This window comes from Macrosteles quadrilineatus, unplaced genomic scaffold, assembly GCF_028750875.1.
Source record: "Macrosteles quadrilineatus isolate MER2022 unplaced genomic scaffold, UCM_ALF_1.0 Scaffold_1__1_contigs__length_201487025, whole genome shotgun sequence".
Taxonomy (NCBI): Eukaryota; Metazoa; Arthropoda; class Insecta; order Hemiptera; family Cicadellidae; genus Macrosteles; species Macrosteles quadrilineatus.
This window is the reverse complement of record NW_026542594.1, coordinates 84,425,285-84,439,993: the sequence shown is the minus strand read 5'-3', so window position 1 is coordinate 84,439,993 and position 14,709 is coordinate 84,425,285. Positions and strand designations below refer to the sequence as shown.

The following is a 14,709-nucleotide window of genomic DNA, read 5'->3' as shown; positions in this document are numbered from 1 at the left end:
ACTTGAGTAACTTTTGTCCGATTTTTATAAAATTTGGTTTGAAGGTGTAAGGCGGGATAAACTTGAATGAGTTCGCGAACCAGCATGATTGGACCATGGGAACAGGGTTTAACGGGGGGTTTTATGGGGTAAAAATGGGGTTTTCTCATTTTTTACCCTTAAAACACAAAATTATCAATTTTTCTCCAGATACTCCAACTACTCAATTATTAAAGAGCTTTAAAAAACAAATAATTTAGTATATCAAAGTGTTTTTGTACGTTGAATGTAGAGGTGTGCGGATATCCGAAAAATCGGGTCAGATTCGGTTCGGTTCGGATATCCGTATCCGAACCGAGCCCAAATTCGATATCCGACACTATCCGTTATATATCCGACATATTGGGATAGACAATATATTTTGACGTTTTGGACAGAAAACTAAATCTCCATAACCATCATTAGTTTCCCAGGACAAAATTACAGCAATACGTTTCCAACGACCTAACAGCAAACGGCAAAGAAGCCGTATGATGCAATACCGATAACTAGTTTAGTCGTTATCGGCTGTTTTGCTTTACGATTAGATTCATCTGGAACGAACAGACATAAAGCAGAAAAGAACTACCATGGTCAAATGAAAGTCAACTCGTGCTTGTCTCGCTCCTGATACTAGGGGCCCTGCGTAATAGTTCTTTTTTTACAGTACTGTTTCAAAGTAGAAAAATCTAGCCTACTACTGTGATGTTACGTAAACAATAGATTTAATGTTTCCTGAAAAAAAAATCAGAATAGAAACAATAGAAAGGCAACACAATAGAAGGGTGGGAGGGGTTGGGCAATGACCTCGAAAGGAGTGCGGGTAGTGAGTCAAGTAGGACCGGTGGGGGGGGGAGGGGGGGGGTAAGACCTTGAAGCTATATATAGACTTGCACTACTTCCCTAAACCAGGACTGGCCGGCGAGTGGTATTCCAATCACCACAGGACAAGATACGTTGTTTTTTGGGTATTCATTGCCCGGTTTGACTTTGGATTGTCTTATTGTGTAGAAACTTTGAATAATAAAAAATAAAGTTAGAACTAACCACGATTATTTAGCATTGATTGTGTACATATTACATGATTAAACTATTGGGACCATGGATATACAAACTTTTGTCTGATTTTAATTTCAACATCAAAATACAATATTGCACAATCGTGATATTTTAGGTCATTACCCTTACCATTACTATTACCTTTATAATGCATCCGGTATTGCTGTTTCAGAAGAAAAGCACGTTGATAAATTATAAATTGATATTCCCGTAGTTAAAAAGAATTATCTTTTAAACCTATAAAACAAAATCATAAAATCTTACATAAAGATAACAATAACATAAATTGTAAAAAGGGTATAAAGATAACAACGTCATTATTCTTTCTCTTTGTTCTTCTATTTCTTGGGTTTCCCTTCAACACACATTCAACAAGTTGCCATGGTTACTAATCACCCATGTCGTTATCAGCTTTTGTGACATAGCGCACAGCAGGGGGTAAAACTGGACGAAAATCGGTTAATCTTTACCTATTATTTAATTACCAATGTATGTACTTTATTGGTATTTGGTACTGTATTAATAATCGGTCAAAATGGGCGATTTTTGTCAAATTTTACACCAAATTTATTGAAATTTCAAGGTGAATATTAATAAAACAATTATTACCAAATATTTTTATTCATTTAAAAGATTGAATTGTGGCATTGGGTTCCCCACTGAGTGCAGCCGAGCGGCACTAATGAGGGTCGAACCTTCTTGAGGGTGAACAATAGACTGCTTATCAGACCCTCCCCTCCCCAGTGGTCTGGAGAAAGCTTGTAAACAATGTATTGCACAAGCGTGACTTGACATTGGGCTGCTTCAATTAATTTTGTCAAATGAACTGCGATGTTTCAAAATCAAAAACAATAATTTGGGACCATACTGCATAACAATAATGGACTGCAATTGTTGAACATACAATCCATTTTTAACAAATTAAGATTAGGCCTATACGATTCAAATACAATTATAAAAATTATCTTGGTATTTTACTTGGGGTAATGAGTTATGTAGGCTATAGTGTAATTCTCGGTTCATCAAGGTTATACTGAATTATGTTTGGCAGTGAATAAGTGTAGAATGAAATTTATAAATTCAGGGTTACACACCTTTTACAGAGTTATAAAGCCTAACTGCCCAACATCAAATCGTGAGCTAGAGCCCAGCTTAGTGCATTAGTGATGTTTTCTAAACTTGGCAAACCCGCAAAATGCCACTTTTAAGGCCAATAATCCGTTCGAAAAACGTAAGGAAATACAATGTGAAAATAAACTTGAGATCGAACTTCTTGTCTTGTGAGAACCAGGAAACAACATAAAAAACATAACCTCAAGTAAACAAGCCCAAACGTTTGACATCAGTCCTGCTGAGCTAAGGTGTTGTGTGAAGATTTCGGCTGCTAGTGTACTTAATTCAAGCAACGAACTTTTGAAAATAAATGTTGTGAATTGTGATTTTCAAGAGAGAGAAAACTGTGGACTTGGCTAATTTTAAATTCTATAATTCAAAATTGTAATTTATGTTTATTTACACAGCTTTACATTGTTTTATACGTTAAAAATACATATGCAGCTTATTATTAACCGAGCCAAACTATCTGAATCCGAAAATATCCGAATCCGAACCTCCCAATATCCGATCCGATCCGAACCGAGCCTCAACTATCCGATCCGAATCCGATCCGAAATGAAATTTCACTATCCGCACACCTCTAGTTGAATGGTTATGGAGAAAATTCAAAAAATTGTTAATTTAAATTTCCCATGTTATTCTTATGGAGAATATTGTACACTGTTGTAGTTGGCTTGTTTAAGGATATATTTTGATCGAAATTGGCGGATTTATTTATTTAATACCAAGCTATTGATATTTTAATAAAAAACACACTTTATTAGTTTCCCTGTAGCAGCAAACCTAGGTACTCGTTAAACATAAATGTTAATTTAATAGATAATTTCAAAATAAATCAATCCAGGCAAACGGAAATTCGCTTAGTCGGCAGGTTTGCTGCAGCGTGGGTATTTAATATATAGATAGATATTTTGTTTCCTCAACCTTTATAGCTTTATACAAAAAATAACAAAAATAAACAACAAAACAACAAAATAAACAGATTGGTTTGGATTGAAGTAAAGGCTTGGGTTAGATTTTTGTGCCTGAAGATTTATGCAACTGGTGTTGAAGTTAACAGCTTTGTAAAATTACAATACAGCATTTTTCATTGGGTGTAAATACTGGATAGTTATAGGCCTATTTGTTTTTTTTTTGTCTTGCTTATTTATTATTACTCTGTGTGCAGGCTTCGCATTGGTAAGAGAATTTACTTTATTCAAAATGTTATAAATATGTTGATCTAAAACTGTTTAATTGGTATTCAAGGTTTGACATTCTTAGAATGATTTCTATCAACTATCATTTACCATTCAGTATCCCCACCACCTACATTTTTTAGATCCACAATATCGACACCATCTGAGTAGAGTATGAGGAGCTTGAGGTTGCCTTTGCCTGGTGAGAACCGTATCTTGCGGATCCATCCCCGGCCAGTGTGGGAGTTACGTGATGTGCGAGATTTCAGATCCCATATGTTCAACAGGCCATCCACATCAGCCTGGACTATCTGGTTGTTCTTGAATGCAATGCATGTGATCATTCCCACACCACTCTGTACAAAAAAAAAACAGTTCATACTTTTAAATTTATTTACCTATGACAGTTTTTTAAGCTAGCCATTTCAGTTCAGTTCTTAGAATTCAACATATCAGCAAAAGAATCACATATCAGCATTGTTTACTTACTTAACAGCATCTTGAACATACTTAACTTGAACATGAGTAACGGACCAATGAAGATCAAAGATTGAGAGAAAAGAAATAAAATTGTAATCCTTCAAACTCCAACTAATCAGCTGTTTATCAATTTAATTGTTAATGATGGGTGCAATTAGTGGTTGGTACAATGAGTCTTTGCATTAATGTCAGTGGCAATGAAAGGTTATAAACAAAAACATAACCTCTCTTAGAAGTTACGAGTTATTGTTAGTAATTAAATAACCAATCGTACCGTCGGTTATTAGGTCGTAGGTGGTAAAGTAGTGTACGCAACTCGCTTAAATAGTCTTAACGACACTCGTACAAGTTTTTAAGTCACTTGCCAAGGCTTGTACCTTAAATTTCTTCTTGTGTTATTAAGGGGTAGCAGATTTTTATCCCCCTGGAATTTTACTCCCTGGGCAAACGTGACGTCACAAACCAGGGGGTAAAATTCCGGCCGCGAACTTTTGAGTTTCGTGACATCAGCTCGATGGATTAAACGCGGAATTAAACATATATTTTCACGGTTGTGAATTTAATCAGAACACATCAAATTACAAAAACCTAGAATGTACGGCCCGGATTTTTACCCCCGGATTTTTACCCCCGGAACTTTGCCCCTGGAACTTTACCCCCTGGTCAGATATATAAATTAGTGAAAATGATTAATTATCTTCATTCAGTTTTAATTTAATAGTAAACATTTTATTATTAAGTAGCCTATCTTAATTCATTTGTAACATTAACTAATCGAACGGCTTTTTAATTTTAATTTTGAGATTCGAGTATCAGGATTTGATCTTTGAAGCCAACTGTTGATTAATATGATCAAAATAAAACAGCGAATTGTGTTTACTTAGTTGAGATTACGAAATAAATAAAGATAGGCTACTAAATAATGAACTGTTTACAATTAATTAAAAACGGAAATAAGAAAATCAATTATTCAATTTCTAAAATTGGTCAGGGGGTAAAATTCCGGGGGTAAAAATCTGGGGGTAAAAATCTGGGGCTAAAATTCCGGGGGTAAAATTCCGGAGGGTAAAAATCCGGGGGTAAAATTCCAGGGGTAAAAATCCGGGGGTAAAAATCCGGCCCGTACATCTTCAGTTGTCTAAACGCTAGTTATATGGACAGGGGGTAAAATTCCGGTTTTCATCGCTAATCTAATTAATCACGCTCTGACTATATCCATTAGACTTCCAAATCCGCGGGGGTAAAATTCCGGCCGCGAACAAACTTTTGGCCGCTCAAGTTACTACATCATTGTGACGTCAGCTTTGCCCAGGGGGTAAAATTCCAGGGGGATAAAATTCCGGCGACCCGTTATTAACACTATCTTTACGCGATTGTTGCCTTAACTACTATAATAGACCTGCAAAAGTTAGGAAAAGGACTTTGTTCATTTTGTAAGTAGCTTATTCACTGTTTTGTTAAAGTTAAGTTTGACTTTGAAATGAACATACAGATTGATTTTACTTCCCTTAAAAATTGGAATTGTCAGCTATTTGGTCTGTTCGTGATTTAACTTGTTTGACTCCTTTTGGATTGAAAATAAAACTAGCTGTATCCTTATTCTTACCTTATCTTTTTTTTCAATTACTGTAACCTTTTTTTGACAAATGCACAATATTTTGGTAAATCTTTCACTCGACACACTACATCCAGATTTTCAAATTTTCAGCAAAATGAATTATTAGATGCAAACTAATAAAGAAACTACCTATCCTGTCAACTTCCAAGTATTCATAACTTATTTCAGGTGGTTAAATTTGAACTTCTTCCCCCAGCTTTACCAGGTAAACACTTACATTGCACCCTAGACAATAAGATGGGATTACAACCCTCCATCTACAATGTCCAAATTGAAGAACCTAAGATCCCCCAATTCGACTATACTAGATGATATAACTTCTCAAAATGTAATTACCGATGGTAAAGTGTGTTGGCATTATTACATAAAAGACTGTACGGTACATTAAATTACAAGTTATGGTTCAACATAATTTAATTTGTATTACCTCTGGAGGTATCTTTATTCCATCTCGCACAACATTTCCATCAACCGCAAAGTGGTAAAGGTGACTTTCGGTGTCACTGAATACCAAATTTTCCTTAGCTACAAGCTCGGCAGCACTGCCTGGAATGATAACATTAATCTTTATACTGATCATTTTGCTGGTCAGTTTTATACATAAGGGTGAGAGTGTTGAGGTTTAGGAAACATACATCTAGTTTAATTTATGCAAGGGATATTCAGAATGAAAGGGACGTTTTGGAACAAAATAAAAAATGTGTGTAAGAAAAAAAAATATAAAACTTTTCTAGTTATTAAACTTGTCACCAAATAAATTGAGGCACTTATCGTAGCTGAGGCTGAGCTTTGAAATTCCTTATTCTTAGAATTCTGTTGCGACAGTTTGTAGAATTTCTGCAATGTCAGCCACTCAGTGACACACAACTGGAACTCCTCGTCATCATCTCCATCAATGATAGCCCTCCCTTGAGTATTGGATTATCACTGTGCTGGTAACCAAGTCTTCATTTTAGGAAACACGTGAAAACCATTCATGTAAGTTCTGAACTGTAGGGCAGATGACGATTATTTCCCATTTGAATGAATAAAGGAGATATTGTGTTCAATTTGCCAAGGGAGACCGGTTATTGACATGCAAGACCAACATTTTGGAAACTTGTATATATGTATTTTTGTAATTGCTGTCCTAAGATTGAGAAAATTTTGACTATATTAGAGTTTGTTGTTGCGCCTTCTTTAAGATAGTCAATCAGAATTACACCACTCATATGAAAAAAAAAAACACACATTTACTATTACACTAATCTTGTTTGACAAGGTTTGTGAGAATTTTCTTGCTTCTTTGGGAGATTAAGTGTACCTCCGATCTATAAACTGTAATTTTATGTTGCAACCAATGTGTTTCACTGTTTCATCATTTATTATGATCCAATCTTGTAGTGAATCACAATTTTGATCAGGGGCCTCCAACCTTATTTACTCAAGGGACACATCGAACAATTTTGATCAGGGGCCTCTAACCTTATTTACTCAAGGGACACATTGTACAATTTTGATCAGGGGCCTCCAACCTTATTTACTCAAGGGACACATTGTACAATTTTGATCAGGGGCCTCTAACCTCATTTACTCAAGGGACACATTGTACAATTTTGATCAGGGGCCTCCAACCTTATTTACTCAAGGGACACATCGAACAATTTTGGAGGAAAAGCCGGCCGGGCCAGCAATATTTTAGTGTGGTATGTTATGTTAGATCCCCTTTAAATAACCCACAACAAAGTTTTTTTTATTTTTATTACGAGTTCAGAGGTGGATTTTGAAATTTTATTGCTTACTTATTTGTTGCTATATTTTCTTACGTATAACTTGTTGGCCAACTAATATTGTTTACTTGTTTGTAAACATAATGTTATCAATAAACAAAACAATTGATCGCAAGAGATGCTCTCGAGTGCTGCCCCGATTGTGGGTGATAATCACCAATCTATACTAATATTTAATATAATATTTTTCTTAGTTGGCCTTTGCAGTCCAGACGAAGCCCTTTTTGCCGGCCAGATGTGTGTGGTCTCTGGGTGTGTTCTCATAAGGTTGGAAACCCCTGATCCTGATGGTAGGCATCCAAAAATGTCAAAACTGTTCTCATTTGCTGACCTCTACTGAAACAGTGGTCTGTAAGCATTATTCTCAATATTCTGATCAACTTAAGCAACCACTCTTCATCAATGATAATGCTCGGGCATCCACTATTCTCTTTCTTATGAATGTTAGTTAAACTATTTTAAAACTGCATAGGCCTATACAATTTCCAATCAATATGTTGTTTTCATTCACTTGACACAGTTAGTCTGGGCGTCAGCTAGGGGGACCTGGAAATTTGGGTGGACAAAGGTTTTTTGACTGATTCTGACTCAGTTTTTTGCGCTGATTACGAATATGCCGGGTGCCACCTTGGCACCCTTGGGCAAACGCCGCCATATTGGAAAAATGGCGGCCAAAACTGGTTTTTCGATAAATACTCGAAAACGGTTAGTTTTAGAGATATTTATGTAGAGACATAAAATGTAGAGCGTAAAAAACTACACAGAAATGATATCAACACTTTTATTTGTAAACCTCACGGTTTTAGCACAATTTTGTGAAATTGAAGTTATTATTAACATAAAGTTGTAATTTAGTGCCAATACCTATGACATATTACATTCATTGTTCAAAAATCATAATTATATTATGCATTCCACATTTGTACAAGTAACCTTTGTAAAAAATAATTGTTATTAGTGCCTTCAACCCCCCCCCCCCTCCCCACACATCACACTCGCCCCTTTACACTGAACATTCTCGTATTCCCCCAATCTGTAGGTGCAGTGAGAATCTCCCGGTTTATTTTAAGCAACAATAGCACTTATTGGTGTGATGAAAAAATAAAAATACTGGTAAAGTTACAGATTTATATTTAAGTAATGTAAATAATGGAGTTATTGCATATAACTGAGAAGTCGCTCGAGGTTTTAGCTTGAGTCATAAGTAAAGGCATGCTGTGGGTTTGACGTAAGCATTAAGCAATTCTATGTAGATAAGAATGTATCGAATTTGTCACTTACAGCTTGTATAAATCCATCTTTGCAGTCTCTTATACCGCTTAACATTGGATTTTTAGTAGCTGCAACAGCCGCTGATGCTTTAAACCGCCGAGCATTACTGTATATACAGGTTACACCAAATTTGTGTAGGTAGTTCATTGATCGGTTTCTTCTTATTTAGCAGTAATGATAATGCTATTTTAATTGTGGTGTTTTGTTTAGTCATTATCAAAGTAACAATGTTACCTATATCAAGGAAGGTAGACCAGTACAAGCTCTTTTAAAAATAGCAACAATATCTTGCTGATATTAGATTCAAGGCTTTCATGATTCAGTTTGGTTTCATAGTTGTCTCTGTTAACTGTGCGTGATGTAGTTTCTGATTCAATTTTCTTTTTTACTTTTCCAAAACTACATTCTTCATCTTCATAAGATAATGCCAGTTTCATCGCAAATGGCATTTGATTTCTAAACGCAACTATGTTAGTATTTCCAGGATATTTCCACAGTACAGGCAATTTAGTTTAAAATCAAAGCTCTGTATATCTGATCTTTTCAAACGCTTGGGTGGTGGAGGAACTACAGACGGGCTAATGTTCTAAATGCACGCTGAATGTGGGTTTTTGATATCTATGAGGAAGAGGACACACAAGATTTATGAAAATAATCGAGTAAATTTTCATCCAGGTATATGAACAACTCATCTTGTAGTTCAATACTTGCTGATTTAACTGATCCGACTCTTACAGGGCCTCCACTTATTAACTGTCCATTTTTTCCGCAGTTAAAAAGCAAGAATATTCCTTTCCCTTTGAGGTAAGTTTTAATCCCCTAATACACTTCTATTTTCCGTCATTATCGTATTCAATTCATTGTTCCAATCTAGAACAAAACACATCAATTGGAATCTTCATTAACTTTATAAAGACGTTCCACAAACATATACTGTGCCGGATCTGGGTTTTTTTCGTCAGGGTGGTGGTATTTGGGGGGAAGAGCAAGGTAAAGTTTTGCCACACCATGTATATATATATATATATTTTTTATGTAAACTTTTAAATAGAAAATCATTCGTTCTAATATTCGATAAATTTTTATTTGCCAATTTAATGTATAGGCCGATATTGATACATAATATATTATAATAGAACCTTGTACTAACTAGTATTACAGCTTGTCAATTAAATACCCAACAGAGTAAAAATTATGTAGTAGTATCATCGTATTTATCTAGTCCTATAGCTAGAATAGCATATGTAGTTGGCAGGTATTTATAAGCAGGTTAAATCGATGACATAATGCAATAACATAAAAATCTAATTTTAAGATAATTTACCTTAGTAATTTCCAACCAAAGTATCCAACTACATATCACTTGTACACTACTTACAAGCAACTCTCGCAACTGTATTTGAAACTTTATTGAAGGCTGAGCGCGCCACCGAGCCCGCCAAAGACTCGCATACAGAAAGCATAATGGCCACGGGGTGGGTAACTGAGGGATGTTAGATGAAACTAACAATTATTTTAATCAAAGGTTTCTTGTACAAATGTGTAATGCATAATATAATTATGTTTTTTGAAGAATGAATGTAATATGTCATAGGTATTGGCACTATATTACAACTTTATGTTAATAATAACTTCAATTTCACAAAATTGTGCTAAAACCGTGAGGTTTACCAAAAAAAGTGTTGATATCATTTCTGTGTAGTTTTTTACGCTCTACATTTTATGTCTCCACATAAATATCTCTAAAACTAACCGTTTTCGAATATTTAACGAAAAACCAGTTTTGGCCGCCATTTTTCCAATATGGCGGCGTTTGCCCAAGGGTGCCAAGGTGGCACCCGGCATATTCGTAATCAGCGCAAAAAACTGAGTCAGAATCAGTCAAAAAACCTTTGTCCACCCAAATTTCCAGGTCATCGTTAATTACAATGAGTCGACGCCCAGACTAAGTTGACAATAAATAGGTTTTAAGTTATTTTTAAACTATTGGACTCACCAGACTCAGAGAGGGGACTTGCTAGGGAGGATGTCTCCTCACTGGGCTTCCTTGGAACAGCCTTGGCCTGTAGTGACTTGACACTGTGTACAGGTGACCATTCCTGTACCACAACACAACAAAACGTTATATACAGCCATTTATTACTCTAAGAGACTAACTCTAGAGCCATCAGTGGTGTTTGAACTTGCAGCCTAAACAGGTGTTAACATATGTTGTTTTACTTTGGAGCGTTTATCAGCTATAAGAGTTCATTTAGTTCTAGGGGTCTGCGGGTCAGACTTTTTTGGTTCGGGTCGGGTCGGGTCGGGCCGATAATTTTGGTCCTCGGGTTTCGGGCCAAAATCGGGTCGGGCCAAAAATTATTAATCACCGGATTTTTTTTCTTTTAACTCTTATCTGTGTTTATAATATTATTTGAAAATAAAATATGAAAACAGATTGTATTTATGTGTATTATTTCATGTTCATAACTTATTTACAGCTTAGGAGTTGCCTCAACTGCAAGAAAGAAGAAAATTTTTTTTTTTATCAAGCCATTTTTTCCCATTTTCATAACTGTTGAAATATCTATATAGCTATATTACAACAAGTTTTTAATGGAACTTAATATAAAAGGATCATAAACAAATCAATTAACCTTATCACAAGTTTAGGGCCTGTGGACTGGCTTCAAGACTGCAAGCAAGAAGAAAATAAAAATTCTATGTTTCCACCATGCAATATGAATCATTCATTCCCTGCCTCCTAACCTCCTAAGTATAAAAACCTCACACTTACAATAGCATTATTAGTTACATCATCATAAATAAAGAATTATCTATTAATTGGCATTAGTATGCCTACAGCTTTACATAGGAGTTATTTTTTTATAGGGCCTAAAATAGTAATAGGCTAAGCAACATGACAAGTGGAGAACTCATCGAAGAAAAGATATTGTGTAAACTAATTTACTATACAACTCTAAAACAGTAAATAACACACATACATTGTTTATGGTATAGTTATTGTAAAGACTGTAAAAATTGCATATCATGTCATACACAGTATTATAGACCTACGGTATTGCAAGAGATAAAAATCTTAAAACAACTGATTTTGATAGCTAATAAATGAAAAGAAATAAAAATCCATAAACTCAAGTCAAACAATATCACAATTAATTAGGTACCCGAAAAGGAACTCTTAATATATAGAAAATTAGATTAAATCAAGAGAAAAGAAAGTTAAATGCTAATTTGGCAACATAAGCAGACAGCAGAGACATAGTGCCCTAATTAGCAACACAACTCAATGTTTTTTATACTGCAAGTCAATGTTTTTGAAACTGTAGGGTCTTTTTCTCGGAAGGAAGGGTAGTAGAATGTAAACAAAAAAACATAAATCACTCTCACAGCCAGATATTTCTTTAATATATCAGATATTTCTTTTGTTTATAATTTATTATGTAAAATACTAAAATATACTTTAAACTAGGTATGGAATAAACAATAAATAATTAAACAGGTACCTCTGGATAAATAGTCTTTCTTTTGACTTTGTTTTTTTATACTGTTGCGTCACGGCTTTTGTCTGTAGACGACTGGCTCTGGCTAGTGGCAGTATGGCAATTGCTCTGTTGTGTCTTTGTTCTTAAACGTCGTGAGAAAACTTAATATTTAATTCTAATTTTAACGTTTTAATTCCTCTGTAATAATATATATAAGAGTGTTTCTTATAAAATTAATTATTATTTTTTTGGCCCGACCCGATCTTATCTCTGACCCGACCCGAATAAATCAGGGACCCGCAGACCCCTATTTAGTTCTGGCCCACCAGTCAGGTAACTGTTTATTCTATGTAAATTCTGAAGTTGTTTAAAGGTTTTAATTTTAAACTGTACATAGTCCTTCTAAATTTGTGGTCTTGGTAATGGTAATAGATTCATCTAGTTATAGTAAAAAAAGACACAAAAGGCATTTCGCAAATCCTTAACTCATACTTAGCTTCAGGTACTCTAGCCATGTCGCCATCTAATTATAGAATTTTCAATGTTAGTATCAGTTTAAGCTCATCTTTTATAAGCACTTCCCTTTGTAGTTTGCTCCTAACTCACTGATAAATACTAAACAATGCCTCTGTGGGGATTGAGGGCAACATGTTTTAACTATACTGGGCCATGTTGTACCTATTGACATCTTGATACCTACTGAGGGGTTATGAAAAAGCCAGACTATATTCTTTTCTTTTGTTACTCAGCAAAAATATACAAGCACTACAAAGTGTAGCTTAAAAACGTTTGATCAGTCACTAAAACTTACCAGTGCTGTTACAAATGGGAATTTCTTTGGCATAGTCCGTAACAGGGACAAGTTTCTTAGATCCCACAACTCAAATGGCCCGTCCTTGTATACCACAACAAAGTATTGCCTGAAATCAAGATTGAATACAATTGCAAGACAAATACTAACTAATTTACCTGCTGCTTGAACATTGAAACATTGCTAACATTAGGAGAACAACATGGCAGAGGAGAAGTGTGTGTATACCTGAGAGGAGACACTCGCAGGATGTCTATGGGGTTCTCTGGAGGTCTGTTGTGCCTCAGGGTTGTGGTCTGTCCAGAGTTAACATCTGTCAACAGCAACTCATTCACCACCTTGCCCCCCAGTGACGAGTGTGCGTAAGACAAAAAGCTAGTCAAGCCAGTCCATTCTATACCTCTGAAACACAACAGGTGGTGAGAGCAGCTGCTACCAATACTTGTTGTAACGATTATAAATGTGTATTAATATTATTTTTCACTTTGGAAACTTTATAACTTATTTTGTATTTAAATATTCTTACCAGATTGTGTTAATTTCGTTTTATATTATAAGGTTATAGTTATTTATAGTATTGTTATTATTCTGCATTGTGAATAGAAATTCAAGACCCCCCCCCCATATCTAATATTTAACTCTAAGTAAATATACAGAGATATCCTTTTGGTTGTCGTGCAATCTTAGCAAGAAGTTTAATTTTATGATTTTCATAATATTGAGTGTCTCCCAAAATATTGGGGGATATTGGGGACCACTCAAAATTTTTAAATATAAACCCCCTACAAGTGACATCTTATTTTGAAGTCTTTACGACAACTTAAAGAATGGTGAAGACCACAGTTTTCTATCTCTTCACCATCCAAAATGGTAGTCTGTGTTGGAAAAACACTTTTGTGGTAGAATAAAAAAATTGAGTTTTAACAAGTATCAGATTTTTTCAAAAATGAATAACATGAAAGAGAAGAAAAATCGTTATAAGATGTGTGATACTCTTAAGATTATAATTTTAATTTTATTGATTAATACTCTTGACAAATACGGTTTGTTATAAATAGATTGATAGCAATAGAAAATATTTCAAAAATAACTGAAAAAACCACTCAACTATCTTTTAATTTAACATGATTATAAACCTTTGTAACTTGGCTAAATATTAACAATTTTTTGGATGATAGTTTTATCTTCTGTACATACGCTATAAATTACTTTAATAAAGAATGAACAATTAACATACTTGATAGGGTGGTTGTGCAGTGCAAACTCTTTTTCTATCACACCTGTAGCCATGTTGTATATCTGAAAGGATTACAACTACCTTAATGCCAATCTATTGAAATTTCAATTATACAAGGAACAGGGCTATGTATAAAACCATGTTACTCAAGATTTTACGAGCAAAAACATACGAAACATAACTAGGTGTGCGGGCCTCATTTCTGCCAATTGAGCGCAGTGAGCATCGATATAAACAAAAAACCTTCTTTACAAATACAATTTCATATTAAAAATATTATTGATTACAACCTAAAAACATGAGTAAATTTTATTGATCAATTCCTTACTTGCCATTTGCTGCTCTTATTTATGCTTTCGACTCTCTATATATAAAATGGCTCAATCAGCAAGCCCTCGATGGTTCTAGACTCTTGACAATGCTACGTAAGTAAAAAAATTCTGACTTTTCTAGGTCCACCACAGCTTGATCTACAGTGCATCTTTGACTGCGATGTACCGAAATCGCATATGCAAGATCTATTAGAAATTTCCTTCGAGAACATTTTCCTCTGGCAGATAGCCATGATAAAATATATCTTACAAGATACATTCAAGAACGAACCTTTCTCTCTGTATTTTCAATAGCAGGATTTAATGCAAATTAATCTTTTGGTAGAAACAAACT

At 34.8% G+C, this 14,709-nt stretch overlaps 1 protein-coding gene across 4 annotated transcripts in view; it reads right to left on the bottom strand.

Moving 5' to 3' along the window:
- LOC128983700 (WD repeat-containing protein 11-like) overlaps positions 1-14,709 on the bottom strand; it is a 221,408-nt gene that overhangs the window by 85,138 nt on the left and 121,561 nt on the right. For all 4 annotated transcript variants that reach the window (XR_008489894.1, XR_008489893.1, XM_054403102.1 and 1 more), the window contains exons 12-17: positions 14,044-14,105; positions 13,035-13,208; positions 12,807-12,915; positions 10,507-10,609; positions 5,897-6,015; positions 3,506-3,727 (exon numbers count right to left, since the gene is read on the bottom strand). Coding sequence is in view for 2 of the 4 variants with exons in the window: in XM_054403102.1 (XP_054259077.1) it covers positions 3,506-3,727; positions 5,897-6,015; positions 10,507-10,609; positions 12,807-12,915; positions 13,035-13,208; positions 14,044-14,105 (789 nt within the window). In the remaining 2 variants the exon portion in view is untranslated. The remainder of the gene's footprint in view (positions 1-3,505; positions 3,728-5,896; positions 6,016-10,506; positions 10,610-12,806; positions 12,916-13,034; positions 13,209-14,043; positions 14,106-14,709) is intronic.